The following is a 17,242-nucleotide window of genomic DNA, read 5'->3' as shown; positions in this document are numbered from 1 at the left end:
TTTTACTCATGTCCCCTTAGGGGCTCATTCATTTTGCAACAACAAAATTGATTTCCAATAATCCCCAGTCACAGTCCTCTTGTTAAAAAAATACATGTTGAAATAATATAATTGCAATCACTGTCTTTCTGTAGGCAGTCTAGGCTGGGCTAGCCTACTACTTGACATTCATTCAATGAAAAATATGTTGCCTGAGGGCCCAGTTGCCATGGTAGCCACCAAGCGGCGCTTGTGGCTTGTTCAACCCCTCCCATCCAGGGCAGGCGGCGCACTTCAACTCTTGGTGCCGTTACTGCTGAAAATGTGGAGGATCGAGTTACAGCGCGGCCCATTTTTAAGCCAGTCGATGCGCCGTTAGCCGAAGGACAACAGAGTAGGACTGCCGTCCCGTCTCGAGATACGGAAGGGAAGGAGCTGCTTCCAACTTTCATGTAAGTGCTTGTTGCGTTAGCGTAATTATTCGTCGCGTTAGGGTAATTATTCGTCTGTTTACGATGGAAAAGCCATCGCAGGTTACTTTTGCCATAGTTTGTTGGTGTAGCCTATTTGATACATTGTAGCTAGCATAACCAAAACACGTTACTGTCAGTCAATTCATGCTATAGCTACCCGAGGGCAACGATGCTTTGGACTTTTCAAAGTTTTCCCAACATTTGGGATAGTGCTATGTCTCAAACTCAACTCTTCTCGTTTAGCTATTCTCCTTGCGTCTTGAAACGTCTTTGTTGTCTTGTGCGACGGCAGCAGCCTGTTGATTCGAAGGCTACCCTGTGGGCTAGTTAGATGTGGGAAGTTGAGTTGGCGAAAGCGGATTGCATTTCCAGCCTTCTGGTGCTTCACTGGGATATCCTGTTGATAGTCGGGCCGCCCCTGAGCGAGTGCAAAGGAATATCGCGTAAAACCATACAAACGCAATATATTGAAATACAGTTCACGAAACGGATACATTTCTCAATAAATAACGTTGACCAAGTCAGCCTGTGAGATAGGAAAGCCGACCTTAACCACTGAACCGTAGCAGGGCGACCTGTTGCGTTCCTACGTAGACAGGCAGGCAGTATCCCATCTAAGCTTGGGCTATTGAATTGTTATCCCGCATTCTTTCAGCTAGCAAGGTTTTTTTCATCGTCATAGCTCATTTCTGTTATGTGGGCTACCGACACATTTACGCACAGTCTCTTGGGCGAATACCTACAGGCTGTCGAATGCATTCGATATGGTGTTTTGTTGGCCTCTAATGGCAGCGAGATATGACAACATAGCCGATTTAAGAATGCCATTGAGTGGACCGCAGGCTACACTTGCAACCGATGTCTAGTAACCAAGTTACAATGTGGCCGAGGCTATCCTGGAGAAGCAGGGATCACGACTGTAAACACCGCGTCCGTCAGCATAGGGAGCGTGCAAGGTGATAATGCCTTTGGTAACGTATTATAATGTGGACGCCTTTGCTGGTCAATTTGCAGGTCAGTGATCTACAAATAGGCTGTAGGCCTATAGGCGTAGGCGTATCCCGTATTGTAGCTTAAATTGCAACATTTTACTGAATCACATCACTAAGTCAGCGTTTTATTTCCGTCTCAGCACAGAGAGCCGTGATTTGTAGCCTAATCTCAAGGGTCAAAACAAGGCCATGGTGTCTTACTCATCCTATCCTTTTGTCATTTGTCTGCCAAGATTGTGAAAGAGTAGGTTGCAGTTGAACAGTCCCTCTACACTTTACCCAGCTTATCGACACTGACCGGCTTCTGACAGCAAATTCCTCCCTTCAAGCCTACTGTCTAGTGATTTTAGAAAATGAATTTTCACTGTTCACAATTTCACAATTACACTGTAATTGCGTGTACACTAAGGACTAATTCCTATTAGGCTAAATTACGTTAAACGCAGCACTACACCATCAACACCCCATCTTAATTTGATGGAAGATCTTTGTTGTTGTTCAGTGTGAGTCAGAAATCTAATTTTTTTTTTCCAAGTGCTCTTCCAGGCACAGAAGCAATTCTTCTAGAACAGAACATAAAAGAACAGACTTGTTACATTAATTCCACAGTTGTACTCTGTCAAAAACAGTCAGCCCCTGGACAGCCTACATACTAGATTGGAACACAATTGGACTTGACACTTGCTACTTTTTTTTTTTTGGGTGGGGGGGGGGGGGTAATTACCTGTTCAGTCATCGGTGTTGAGGGGGGGGGGGGGGGGGGGGGGGGCACAATGCAACAAGATTCATGCCATATGCCCCAGTGTTCGTCAACACAAGGCCAAATAAAGTAAATTAGCAGATGTTAATCCAGTAGTAAGATCCTTAGTCCACAACAAAGAAACAGAAGTGTGCCGTGCACAGCATAACACTACTGAAATCTACCAATCAAGCTAATGGGAAATAGAAACTGTGTCTAGTTGGAGTAGTTTTTTAATATGTAATGATTGATTGATTGATTTCTGGGGTATTACATGTGTTATGTTTGATTTAGGCCATGTGTGCTCATCGGCAGCAGTGAATAATTCAATCAAGTCAGTATTGTTGTTGTTGATGGATTAAACACACATCTCAAGAGATAGATAAGCTGTACCTAACAGAGCATGTTTTTGTTTCATTCACTTGATTTCTTGTAGTAATATCAAACTTTAACCCATATTACACACATAGCACAGATTTGAACATATGCAACCCCCCCGTTTGCGGTCAGATTATTCTGACTACCATGAGGCTCCTTGACTTTGTTACAGGGCATCTGAACACACTAAACCAATTTTTATATTTTTTATAACAATTTGAGTGTTTTATTGAACTGTAGAACACTCATGTGTATTTCCGGTCAAAAATGAAATTAGAAATTAATGGGTGAGAAAATGGTCAGTGTATAAAATTGAGTCCAGGCACAAACTTATTGATCAGATGGACTGTAGATGTGCTCCTGCACATTAAAACACACACACAAACACACCCTCACTCCCCCTCTTTGCTGATATGCCAGCCCCCACTGGAACCTTTTCCCAATAGAATCTTCCCCTTTCTGACTTGCATGAGCTCAGGTCAGTGAGGCCTGCAGGCCATAAATAGCAAATGGAAGTACAAAACTGGTTATATGCAATAGAACACAAGTTGATGCAAAGCTCTATCACAACATTAGATGATAATATGTGTGCTACTATGGATTTATAACAAGTTATAATGCAGCGGTCATTTTTGACTGGGGACACAAAACTAGTAAACATAAAACGAACACAACAGGATGGTTAAGATGTAGGCCTAGCCTAGGCTATGTTATGTAAATATGCACTGGTTTCTGTGATCAAGTGATTTTTAAAGGAGCAAAAAATATTATTATTTGTTAGGCCTACTAGAGAAACACAGAAATAGAGTATACTGGAGATATCTGGCCTCAACATTGATTGCTGTTCTATGATGGTAGAGAACACAGGATGTCCTAAATCTAGTATAGGCAGTAATAATGACAAGTTTTCTGAAGAACCTCTCTCCACCCACTTCCTAGTTAGGCTAAATTAATGTGAATCAGTCTCTGGTTGTAAAATGATAACAACAGCAACAGCAGCAACAACAACAACAACAACAATACTAATCTAATTTATGTGATAAAGAATGCAATATAATCTAATACGTTTGATAATCCGTCCTGTCCACTTTTAATCAGTGTACCACCAAGTGGCTACAGTTTTCTGAAGTTAGGCAAACCCTTACGTTGCTCTGTGCCGTATGGAGCACAATGTGTCCATCCATTAGTAGCCTAGTGTCTGGTCACTCTGATTCAGAACCTGGTGTTACACTAGAACAACGAGCAAAGTGTTTTCACCAGTGGCTGTGAATCTGTTAGGATGAGTCCATCTGTTTGTTTGTTTAGTGTTGGTAAGTTGTGTAGACCTTCATGTTCATTGCCGTGTGAAGTCTATTTATTTGGTTGAGGTTGACTGTTGACTACAAGAGGTTATTTTGAAAAATAAAAAAATGTTGAACAAAAATATATTGATACCATTAAATATATAGGAGGAACATAAAACAAAACCGCATGTTTTATCATTGATATACAACACACATGAACACATGCTACCCACACACAAAAGAATAGCGGGAAAAAATAAGAAAAACATAGGACAAATAATAGTCTCAGAGTGGAACCAGGTAACTCCTAAATGACTTGAGGTTAGGGATGCACCAATTGTGAAATGCTGGGACGATTCCGTTAAAATAACAATTTGGCCAATAACCAATGCCAATACCGATGCATCTTATTTGTTTGTTTACTTGAGTTGTGGTTACTGAGCCATTTGGTCTGCTATTGTGCATGCAGGTATTCATTAAGGAGTAATCACTGACAGGTCCTCCCCATCAGCAGCAGCCCAGTTAAGATGATCGAAACCATGGGTGAGTATTTTACACAATACGCTGCTGCTACTGCTGTGTGTGTGTGTGTGTGTGTGTGTGTGTGTGTGTGTGTGTGTGTGTGTGTGTGTCTGTGTGTCTGTGTGTGTGTGCATGTGTGTGTGTGTGTGTGGTAGGGGGAGCATATAATGCCTCTGGCAAATTACTGCACCAGTTCATACAATCTGATACAAAATCAACGCTGTAATGAACGCTGATTGTTGTTTTGTGGTATTCAGTCTCTCTTTGTCATGAACATGTTTTGCGGTAATGGAATGGCTGAAGGAGAAGATTGAGATGGGACGATAATGTGGTGATCTTCAAATATCATTACCTGATTCAGATGCTCTGTGAAAAAGCCCTCGTGCTCATAAGATAAACGCACTGGTGCAGAAGAGCAAGCTGGCTGCAACGAAAAGGGGGGAAAAAAAGGAAAAAAGAGAGAAAAAAAACAGTCCATTGAGACTTCACTGTTATTGGATTGTTTACAGCTTGTGCCCCAAAAGAGAAGAGTGTCTCCTCATTCTTTCTCTCTTTCTCTCTCTATCTCTCTCTCCAAATGTGAATCGCTTCAGAACTCACGTACGGCCTATTAGGTTTTAGTTACGCTCCGTGAGCAGAGAAATCACCTCGTCCTCATCCAAAAAGCTCTCTTGTCCTGCGCCCACTCAGAGCGCCACCTCCACCCAGCCGAGAGGGCAGATTCTCTCCCGCTGAGAATGGCCAGGGACTTAGGCTTGCTCTACTTGACAAATTACAAACCCCTCTTCGATATTTACCCTGCTTCACCTCACCACACACACATACACACACACACACACACACACACACACACACACACACATATACACACACACACACACACACACACACACACCTACACACGTGTGCATACACACACACAGACACACACACACATACACACACACACACACACACCAAGCCAGAGCCATTGTTATTCTGAAAGGAATGTCTTTTTGAAGTCTTCTTTCTTCCACTCAGGATTAAATCCATCTCTTTTTCCCTCTCCTCCCACTGTGGAGGAGAAATCTCCGAGCTACATGATTCTGCTCTTGCCTTAGTGCTGAACATGCGTCAGACGCTGGTTTAAGCCCCGGGTGGAAAGGCTGTGTGCTTTAACCCTGCAGATATCCTCAGTCAGTGAATCATTCATGTCCTTCTTCCCACACACACACACTCACACAGACAAGCACATGCAACACACACACACGCACACACACACACACACACACACACACACACACACACACAAACACAACAAATACAGACACACACACAAACACAACAAATACAGACACACACACACACTCAACAAACACACGCACAGGTGTGTGTTTTCACAGTTGCCCGTTGGAGCATGCCATCCGCGGGATTGGATTTCTCTATGGGTCGGAGTGGGTCACGGTTCTCCGCAGTCGTACCTCTGCTTTGGCCCTCACACTAACACACACGCACACACCCAACACGCACACACACAGAGGAGACCAGGTCCTGCCATATCATAACACTGTTTCATTACCCACCTCTCTACTCCAGTGGAGAAGGAAAAATAATATGATTTCAGTGGAGGTAAATAGGCTCTCCTGTCCTGGGTGAATAGGCAGCAGTAGCAGTAGCAGCGGTGAGTAGTAGCAGTAGCGGTGAGCAGCATTAGCAGTAGTGGTGACGTGAGCAGCCTTAGTGTTAGTGGTGACGTGAGCAGTGGTAGCGGTGAGTAGCCTTAGCAGCAGTGAGTACAAGTAGCAGTAGCAGTGAGCAGCATTAGTGGTGAGCAGCATTAGTGGTGAGCAGCATTAGTGGTGAGCAGCGTTAGTGGTGAGCAGTGTTAGTGGTAGCGGTGACGTGAGCAGCGTTAGTGGTGAGCAGCGGTAGCAGTGAGCAGCATTACTGGTGAGCAGTGTTAGCGGTGAGCAGCGTTAGTGGTGAGCAGCGTTAGTGGTGAGCAGCGTTAGTGGTAGCGGTGACGTGAGCAGCGTTAGTGGTGAGCAGCGTTAGCGGTGAGCAGCGTTAGTGAGCAGCGTTAGTGGTGAGCAGCGTTAGTGGTGAGCAGCGTTAGTGGTAGCGGTGACGTGAGCAGCGTTAGTGGTGAGCAGCGTTAGTGGTGAGCAGCGTTAGCGGTGAGCAGCGTTAGTGAGCAGCGGTAGTGGTGAGCAGCGGTAGTGGTAGCGGTGACGTGAGCAGCGTTAGTGGTGAGCAGCGTTAGTGGTGAGCAGCGTTAGCGGTGAGCAGCGTTAGTGAGCAGCGGTAGTGGTGAGCAGCGTTAGTGGTGAGCAGCGTTAGTGGTGAGCAGCGGTAGTGGTGAGCAGCATTAGTGGTAGCGGTGAGCAGCGTTAGTGGTGAGCAGCGGTAGTGGTGAGCAGCATTAGTGGTAGCGGTAGTGGTGACGTGAGCAGCGTTAGCGGTGAGCAGCGTTAATGGTGAGCAGCGTTAGCAGTAGCGGTGACGTGAGCAGCATTAGTGGTGAGTAGCGTTAGTGGTGAGCAGCGTTGGGCCATCCTTAAAAATATTTTTGTTTGCAGTAACAGCCAAAAAAAAATAAAAATGGGTCGGTAGGTAGGTCAATATTTTTTTTTTCAAGATTCAAAGTAAAAAAAAAAGTTCAATTTTGGTCATGGTGATTACCTAGGAATGAATTTACACAAATGTGCATATCGTGACGTAACTGACTGGGTCTTCAACCCGTGCCTTCAGGCGCACCATTGCAAACCTCATTCTGATGCAGGTTATATAGACCAGCCTTTCTCAAACTTCTTTGACCTGAGGCCCGGTCATGGCAGACTTTTGGGTCATAGGGCTCATCTACATGTACCCAGAAAGAAGGCTACAATAGCTCTTGGCCACGTTATATTGAAATTTGACTATACAATACTCAATGCTATACAGTGTATTATACAGTCTCTGCTCTGTTTCTAAGGAAGTTCCAAAAAACAACGTCGTTCTAAGTTTCGTTAAATAAATAAATAGCCTTCCAACAGGTTGAAGCGGAGCTTTGATACCAACGTTATCGATTAGTTTCAGTTTCTCTCGCGCAGACGCGCATTGAATGAATGCTCATACCACCACTTAATTGTAGGGCTCCATGTTTAATGACACCGATAGCAGAAACGTTTGTTTTCTTTTTTCGTCGATCCGCGGTTTCTTGATCAACTGCGCAGCAAATTATCAGATGAAGCACCGGGCCTAATTTCACTCCACGACTCCGCGGACCAGCAGTCTCCATGTTGCGGACCCATATTTTGAGAAATGCTGAATAGACCACAACTAATTCCAATACTCCGACACGGTCACCGCTAGACTAGGGGGAGAAGGGATGAGAAAAGATCTGGCCACAGTTCTTCCAGAACTTCGTAACAGCGTTATCAGTTTGTGTGAATGAAACGAAGTGACATGCGTAAAACCAATGGTGTAGAGATGACGCCACAGGTTTTTTTTTTTAAGTGAGCCACGTTTGCATGTAGGTAATTTATATTCACAATACTTGGGCCTACTAAAAGAACTATTATTTTATTGCATTTGTATTGGTTGTTTAGAGTAAAAAAAAACAATCGGTCGGTATTAACGCAAGTTTACAACCGGCAAGTCGGTCGGACTAAAAGGGGAAAAAAATAAATATTTGGGTCGGTTCTAAATTGACAGGGTCGGTCGGGTTACGGCAAACGAAAATATTTTTAAGGATGGCCTTAGCAGTAGCGGTGACGTGAGCAGCGGTAGTGGTGAGTAGCGGTGAGTAGCAGTAGCAGCGGTGAGTAGTAGCGGTAGTGGTGAGCAGCATTAGTGGTAGCGGTGACGTGAGCAGCGTTAGTGGTGAGCAGCGTTAGTGGTAGCGGTGACGTGAGCAGCGTTAGTGGTAGTGGTGACGTGAGCAGCGTTAGTGGTGAGCAGCGTTAGTGGTGAGCAGTGGCGCAGGTGGTGGCAGAGGCTGGAGAGAAAGGAAATCTGTTCTGACTGGTGAATGGCTGTGTTTGCGCCATGCTAGAGTCCACTGGGGGCCACTTTGGCTACCCTTGCCTGGTCAGGGGCTCTGAGGCTCTCCACACTTGGCACAGGGAGAGAGGAGAGTGTGTGTGTGTGGGGGGGGGGGGGGTAAGAGAGAGAGAGAGTAGATGGAGAGACTCACAGTTCTGTGGTGTATCTGTGTGATTGGTGTTTGTGTAGCTGTTTGTGTGTGCGAGTGCGTGTGTGTATTTGCGTGTGTGTTTGTGAATGTGTGTGTGAGCAAAATGTCTCGCTGAACTAAAGTGAACTGAAGCAACCGTGTGGTGAGTGGGAGCCTTGCACTTGCCCACCCATGTTTGTGCTTAGGATCTTGCTCATGGTGTTAAATTAGCAAGTTGATTTTGCTCTTAAATTACCTTGAATTCACATTTGCTCTTTGCCTGTCAAGGTCCAGACAATTGCCACAACAATTAGCTTCCACTGTAATCAATGGAACTGGCTACACCATATGTGACCGTGGCGCGTACGTTCTAAAAATTAGACCAGTTTTCTAAAACTAGTTTTATGCGCCGTAAATGTAGCGCTTCAGGTACAGACCTGGTGCAGCCCTGGCTGTGTGGTTATCTGACTGTAGGATTAGTACAGTTAAACAGGTAAAAGGAAAGCGTGAAATGTTTACATGCATTTTCTGGCATTTTACAAAAAGAGACAGATAAAGGAGGTGTGGGAAGACAGCAGGAAAAGGGAGATAGTGAAAGAATGGAGGGGGGATCAGAGAGAGAGAGAGAAAGAGAGAGAGAGAGAGACAGAGAGCACTCCTGTCACTAAACTATGTGATGGTTTGCAGATACCCAGCGTGCCTTGCAGGCGGTGGAGCGTCTCCAGGCCAAACTGAAGGAGCGGGGGGAGGTGCCCACCGAGGAGAAGCTGGGCCTCCTCAAGTCTGTGCTGCAGAGCCCCCTATTCCACCAGATCCTCGCCCTGCAGAAGTCTGTGCAGCATCTCAAAGACCAGGTAAGGCAACGAGAGAGGCGGAGAGAGAAAGAGAGAGAGAGAGAGAGAGAGAGAGAAAGAGAGAGAGAGAGAGAGAGAGTTCAACAGCTTTCATTTGTCACATACACAACAGTGTCCAACTTGTAGTGAAATGTGAAACTGGTCAGCTCCACTGACTGCAAAATCAAAGATCAACACATAATAAAATGTGAGGGGAGAGTGGGAAGAGTCGGGAGAAAGGTCGGCTTTGGTGCTAATTAAAACCGACCTGCATAGTTTCAGACACGGAGTTCATTCATTCGTGCCAATAAAGCCTCGTTTGATTAAGTAGGAACGGCAGTGGATGCCGGGAATGGATGTTTTCAGAGGTCCCCCACTTTTCTTAGGACAATAGAACCTGAAGTCTCTACAGAATCATTTCTTAAGCATGAGTCAGTACCCCAAAGAAAAGGCGTCAAAGAGGAAAACACCAAAAGGAATACAGGGGTGTGCGCCCCCCACAGTCTGCTGCTTAGAAGTATGACTAACACAAGTCTGTTTTTGAGCTTCAGAAAGACATGGTAAAAGAACATCCGTTTTTTAACGGTTAAAAAATAAAAAAAAAACGTTAACAACATTTGTTTGAAAATAAGTCTGCAAAATGAACACGTCAGGTGCAAACCTGGCATAATAAACTTGAGTTTAATACAACACTAAAGGCATACAACACTAGGCCTAAAGGTTCATATCTTTCTCCCTTTTATCTTAAAAATAGAAACAGTTTGTCATTTTGCTTCAATCATTTCCCATATTGTTTAAGGACACATGCGGCTAATATACTTCCAGCAGATTGACCTTTTCCCAGAGGAAGAGATATTAAATTAGCATAAATCATGTGTAGCTGCTCTAAAGGTAGAGGTGTCCAGTTGTTCAGATAGGGCAGTGTGGATGCCTAGGAGAGTGCATTCAAGAGAAGCTGTAGAACTGTGTCTGTGGTATGCAGTGACGCAAAGCCAGAATTACATAATGTCAGAGAAAGAAAGTGACTCATTCTTCAGTTGGAGACAGAGCATGGAGGATAAAAACAGGTCCTTTCGTACTTCTATTTCAATTTAGCTCAGGGTGATCAGCTATTAGATTTTTCTGGTTTTGGCTTATTCCCAGGCCATCCGAACACATTTTAAAAATTATTTTGTCTTTTTTTTGTCTCTGCCTTTCATTTTCTATGCCCCAAGAGTTCAGACTTCAGTGTGCTTATTTTGTCCTTTACTAAGTAGATCAGATGAGGGATTGCTTTAGCGGAATAGACACAGCAGACCCGCCCGAGGTTTAATGAAATCATAAAAGTATCAGCTTGGTTTGGTGTGTGTGAGTGTGTGAGTGTGTGAGTGTAAGTGTGAGTGTGAATGTGTGAGTGTATACGGTAAGTGTATGAGTGTGTGAGTGAGTGAGTGTAAGTGTGTGTGAGTGTGTGTGTGATGTTTTTGAAACTCAAGTGGGAGTCAGACAGTCTGTTGGCGGTGGGGGATAAAGGACGCATAACTCGAGACTCAGGAGGTTCAAAATTGGACCTCCAAAAAACCAAAACAGAACCAGTCAGGATTGAGACGGTATCTGGGTGAGATCCTAACAGAACCAGCCTGGATTGAGACGGTGTATGGGTGAGATCCTAACAGAACCGGTCCAGATTGAGACGGTATCTGGGTGAGATCCTAACAGAACCAGTCTGGATTGAGATGGTATCTGGGTGAGATCCTAACAGAACCAGCCTGGATTGAGACGGTGTATGGGTGAGATCCTAACAGAACCGGTCCAGATTGAGACGGTATCTGGGTGAGATCCTAACAGAACCGGTCCAGATTGAGACGGTGTCTGGGTGAGATCCTAACAGAACCGGTCCAGATTGAGATGGTGTCTGGGTGAGATCCTATCAGAACCAGTCTGGATTGAGACGGTGTATGGGTGAGATCCTAACAGAACCGGTCCAGATTGAGACGGTATCTGGGTGAGATCCTAACAGAACCGGTCCAGATTGAGACGGTGTCTGGGTGAGATTCTAACAGAACCGGTCTGGATTGAGACGGTATCTGGGTGAGATCCTAACAGAACCGGTCCAGATTGAGACGGTGTCTGGGTGAGATCCTATCAGAACCAGCCTGGATGGTATCTGGGTGAGATCCTATCAGAACCAGTCTGGATTGAGATGGTGTCTGGGTGAGATCCTATCAGAACCAGTCTGGATTGAGACGGTGTCTGGGTGAGATCCTATCAGAACCAGTCAGGATTGAGATGGTGTCTGGGTGAGATTCTAACAGAACCAGCCTGGATGGTATCTGGGTGAGATCCTATCAGAACCAGTCAGGATTGAGATGGTGTCTGGGTGAGATTCTAACAGAACCTGCCTGGATGGTATCTGGGTGAGATTCTAACAGAACCGGTCCAGATTGAGACGGTGTCTGGGTGAGATCCTAACAGAACCAGTCTGGATTGAGATGGTGTCTGGGTGAGATCCTAACAGAACCGGTCCAGATTGAGACGGTGTCTGGGTGAGATCCTATCAGAACCAGTCTGGATTGAGATGGTGTCTGGGTGAGATCCTAACAGAACCAGTCTGGATTGAGATGGTGTCTGGGTGAGATTCTAACAGAACCAGCCTGGATGGTATCTGGGTGAGATTCTAACAGAACCGGTCCAGATTGAGATGGTGTCTGGGTGAGATCCTAACAGAACCGGTCCAGATTGAGATGGTGTCTGGGTGAGATGAGAGCAGGGGATGAGGAGCAGTGGTGAGTGAGGGGGGGGGGGGGGAGATGGAGGAATGTAGGAGTCTGGGATACTGGAGGAATGGAGATTCCAAGAAAAATCTGCTGCCTTCTATTTTGCATATGGGTCTGTAGGTGTGTGCGGAAGTGTGTGTGTGTGTGTGTGTGTGCATACGTGTGTGTGTGTGTGTGTGTGTGTGAGTCAATTTGGGTGTCTGTTAGGGAGATGGATGCTGACGCATGGTGTTCCTCCACCCATGGCATATCCCCCCCCCCCCAAAAAAAAAAAGAATGTCGCCGCTCTCCGTAACGCCGTTAATGGCTTGTGTGGAATAATAAACTAGCCTCCTCGAGTCTCCATGCTTTGCTCTCAGGCAATTACGTTGATAACGATGTTAAATGGAGCCTAGCTGCACTCATGAATAATATAAAGCAGAAAGTATCAAAGAGAATGGAGAGGGCAAAGACTACAGAAAAGGAAACTCAAGATGGCTGGAAGGTAGGAGGTGGGGGTGTGGGTGTGGGTGGCGGCGGTGGTGGAATCAAAACATTTCAGTTCTAAATGGTGTGACTGAAACAAAGGGGAGTGCCGATGCCACAGCAACAGTTGCCAGCTCGTTTGTGTCAGAGTTTGGTAACTCAGACTTTGTCTTTCTCTGAATGAACTCCAAGGAACTTTTTTTTTTTTTTTTGTTTGCGTGGGTCGGCAGATCTAGCATTGTCCATGTCACCATGACAACAAGCCAGTCAGACGGGGGCAGTGGGGGGTGGGGGCGGGGGGGGGGGGGGGGGGGGGGGCAGAGACGGGCAGGGTGAAGTGGGGCAGAAACAATTTCTTAAATGTGCAAGAACCAAACTGGAGGTTTAATCCTCTTAGCCGCCACTAACAAAGTACATGTGACTCCTCGAGCACTCAAGGGCTCATGGGAGTTCAGTGTTAGCTCAGCGCATGGACTGCCATCGACCAGTCAGATCGCCACACAGTCCCTACACTGACATGCTTAACGCTGTTACCTCACCTTCACGACACGCACGAACACACACACACACACACACACGCACACACACACACACACACACACACACACACACACATGTGGACACATGGTATATGGACATCCGATAAGTACACACACACACACACGCGCGCAAACCCACACACACATATATACTCAGACATTGAATTACCAATACAAGACATGCTTAACACTGTTACTTTACCCTGAACACACAAACACAAACACACACACACACACCAGTTTAAAACAATAACCCAAAGCACCAATCTGTATCTTACAGCACACTATTAGGCTATTTAAAGCCCCTGTTGTTCACTTCAAATTAAATAAGCTCAAGATCTTCTAAAGCTTAACATCTTATCTCATTTCTTCCATATCCAAGGGACATAGGCAGTCACTATGGGGGGGCGGAAACAAATATGACAGTAGTGGCCGAGATGCTGACGAACATCAGCTCAAGACCATTATCTTTAAAGGATTAGCGGCTAATCAGTGTTGGATAACAAGCTATTGCACCTCCACTCCTCCGAGCATGCCAGATTATACTGCTTCAGTTTGCGTATGAGTTCAGTGGCAAAGACACAGTCAGCTGTCAGCTATGTCAGGTACACGCAAAGTATACTAACTGACTGTACTGACTCACTAGCCTCTCATGCTAGCCATTTTAGTGGAGCATTAAATTAGTTTGTATTTATGAAAAGAAAATAAAGTAAACAAGTTAAATGATCTTCTGCTATCTCTTCTGTAAAGCTCTGTCTCTGTACAAATACCAGGGCAATGAAACACCACATACTGTACATCTGACGAATTGTGGCTACTTCATTCTGGTCACTGATAATTTGCTAAATGATTCACAATTGTGCTGCAGAGACAATTGGGCCTTTTATGAGTGACCACTGACAATAGGTCGACTGGATAATTAACACATTTTCATTTTCTCTCTCTCTCTCTCTCTCTCTGTCTGGGGAGGGGGTGCTTTCTATTTGGGGGGGGGGTGGGGGGCTGCTTTCTATTATGAGTAAATATCCATGATCCTGATTAGAGCCATTCACCACCCTTAGTTATACGTAATGTGTCAATTGTGTTTTGTGCAAATAAGGTCCTGCAGGGCATTGCTTCTTTAAAGCCTGTTGAATTGAATCAGTGGCAGGTCCATGATAGATTCTAGGCTAGACCAGGCTAGGCTATGTGGGGAGAGAGCAGAGCAGAGAGGAGGTGTGTGTGTGTGTGTGTGTGTGTGTGTGTGTGTGTGTGTGTGAGTGTGTGTGTGAGTGTGTGTGTGGAGTGGAGGTATGCAAGCTATGCTTTTGGAGCTTGTGGAATCTAGACTGAGTAATCTGTCTGTGTCTGTGTGTGAGAGAGAGTGAGTGGGAGGGAAAGAGCGATAGAGAGAGAGAGAGAGAATTTGTGTATGTGTGTGTGTGTGTGTGAGAGAGAGAGAGGGAGAGAGATAGAAAGGGATGCTGACATATGTTGCTCTTCCACCCTTTGTTTTTAGCTTCCCTGAGAATGTCCCAGCAGTTCATAATGCTGTTAATGGCTTGTGTTGTATGTGGAATAATACCCACATACATACCCCCCCCCAGTCAGAGGCCTGTAGTTTTTATATAAAAGAAGCCCCCCCTGAAGTGAATGTGAATTGACTGACTGACTGACTGACTAACAGACTAACAGACTCACATTCTCTGCATTCCTTGGCAGCAGGGGATTGGGCTCCCGGTCCTAAACTCCGACTTCACAGAGCCCTATGGCCTGGCCCACCAAAACGGCAGCCATTTTGGACAGGACAGCTCACAAGTCAATGGGAAACCCACCCATGATGAGTTTGAGCGCATCATTCGCTCCATGGCCCAGGTACATTTATTATCTAATCAAGCGCTGTCTCATTTCTCTAATTTACTAGCCATGCATGGCTCAAATCTGTGATGGTTTATATCAGAACTAATTGATAATGAGAAAATGATGATCCTTACCAAAAAATGGTATACTTAAAGTTAATTTTTTTTAGGTAATCTTTACAGTACAGTTAAAGTATAATTCTCAAGCTTACTTTCTTTAGTGAGTTCATTAGTAGAAATATGCTAGACTTGTAAATGCACTATTTTAATACTTCTTCGGATTAAATTGGCCCACTTTCAGTTTATAATAGTAAACTTAAGTGTAAACTAGTAGTAAACTAGTGAAGATACTATATATATATATAATGATCTTTTAGTTCATTATAATATACGTAAAGTGTTATGTTATTTTAAGGTGTAATAGTAGTAAAGTTTTTGCAAAAATGATGCTACTAAAGATGCACTACAAGTGTACTTTTAGTTTACTGATGATAAATTGACTGCATTTATATAGATTTATAAATGTATACCTTATCCTGAAACCTTCGTGTGTGTGAGTGTGTGTGTGTGTGTGTGTGTGTGTGTCTGTGTGTGTCTGTGTGTGTGTGTGTGTGTGTGTGTGTTTGTGTGTTTCAGGGTCGGTACGTGACCTCCATTGACCTTCTGAAGCCGCTGTCGGGCGGCCTGGGCTTCAGTGTGGTGGGACTCCGCAGTGAGAACCGCGGGGAGCTGGGCATCTTCGTCCAGGAGATCCAGCTGGGCAGCATCGCACATAGGTGAGCAGGGACAGCCGTGCCCCTGTTCTATTCACCCTTACACCGTGCTTGTGATGGGAGTGCCGTCACTACGGTTGAGTGTGCGCTCTGACTGCCATACAGTACCAACGGCCCTGGCTCTTCGGCGTTGCGGTCAATCAGCAGGTTTAGTGCCCCGGAGACCCGGGTTCAAGACCTGCTTTCTGCTTTCTCCTTTCGCTAGAGTGCTCTAACTACATGCGGTAAAAGCAAGCAAAATCAGTTTGATTCATGTGTTTTACATTGGAATGTCCTAACAGGATATGACACGACACAGTGCCGTGCAACGTTTTCAGCAGTTTTGTTGGACGTCCCGTCCCGTATTTTCTTTCTGTTGCTCATGCTGTCCTGTTATTTTGAATGAGAAATACGACACAGTTGAGTGTGGACAGAGTGTACTCAATGCTCTACGTGGCAGTCAAACGCTCACATGCAGTTCGGACAAGCGGTCAACCCCAGGACTTGCTAAAGCAAAAGTCCAGCCATGTGCACTTAAAGGCTCTAGCAAAAATCTACTTTTTTTCTGCTATATTATTTTAGTGTTTCTGTGAGACATGTGGGCTGAGAGAACAGTAGAGTGTTATCAACCAAACTATGATGAATAAGTACAATAGAATAGACTATTTGTGATGTGATCTCGGAAAACCCTTCCCGACCCTGCAATTTTACCAACTTATTGGAACGTCACCTACTACCGACCAACCCATATTTCCGACCTCTTGCGTGTATGTGTCACTTAATATTCATTTCTATACAAACCAAGACGGCGGATTCCTAAAGAAACGCAAGCACCCACACCTTAAGTGTATCTAAATTATCTACATTACATTTTTCCATGACTTGAAGAGCTGTAAACAGTGTTGTAAGGCTTCGTGTACAAATCCGCTTGGAGCTCCAGTGGAATTTTGATTTGAAAACACATGAATCAAACTGATTTTGCTTGCTTGCACAGCACTAGCGCGTGGTAAACAAAATCGGATATTTCAGGCAGTAAAAGCCCCGGTAAGAACCAAACTAGATTTTGTTCAAATCTACACACCTATGGCTAAGGTTCATTTATCAAATGTTATTTTGAAGTATTAAAAAACATAGTTGTTTTAGAATTTTCAAACGAAAGGGCCGGTAATTGGTGCTTTTACAATATGATTCTGATACCATCCTAGCAACATCCCAGATATTGGTATCCAGATGGTATCCAGGATTTTGCTAGGGGACAGTGTCCAGAATGTTGCCAGGATGGTATCAGAATTTTAAGTTGGAGAAATTTCACCATAGAGGGTAAAAATGGAGCAAAAATCAAGGATTTTTGAGTGAACCATGTGAAGGGCTGTCCTAGATCGCATCACATTTGCCCTTGTAGACTAGAGGCTGGAAAACGTCTTTCTGCATCATGGCCCACTGTCTCCGGTTGTCACTGGTGTTTTTATGTGTGAAGTTAACTCTGATGCAACTGTTTACAGAGTAGTAAGATGAGTTCCTCACTCTCTCTCTCTCTCTCTCTTCCCCCCTTTCTGTC

At 44.8% G+C, this 17,242-nt stretch overlaps 1 protein-coding gene across 1 annotated transcript in view; it reads left to right on the top strand.

Moving 5' to 3' along the window:
- Positions 1–228: 228 nt before the first annotated feature.
- LOC121690324 (multiple PDZ domain protein) overlaps positions 229–17,242 on the top strand; it is an 89,894-nt gene continuing 72,880 nt past the window's right edge. Inside the window, 5 exon segments of the mRNA XM_042070809.1 lie at positions 229–431; positions 4,314–4,387; positions 9,189–9,355; positions 14,796–14,948; positions 15,569–15,708. Coding sequence (XP_041926743.1) covers positions 4,372–4,387; positions 9,189–9,355; positions 14,796–14,948; positions 15,569–15,708 — 476 coding nt within the window. The 5' untranslated portion in view covers positions 229–431; positions 4,314–4,371.

Source organism: Alosa sapidissima, chromosome 18, assembly GCF_018492685.1.
Source record: "Alosa sapidissima isolate fAloSap1 chromosome 18, fAloSap1.pri, whole genome shotgun sequence".
Taxonomy (NCBI): Eukaryota; Metazoa; Chordata; class Actinopteri; order Clupeiformes; family Clupeidae; genus Alosa; species Alosa sapidissima.
Note: the sequence above shows the minus strand (reverse complement) of the source record. Positions and strands in the feature narration are given on the sequence as shown.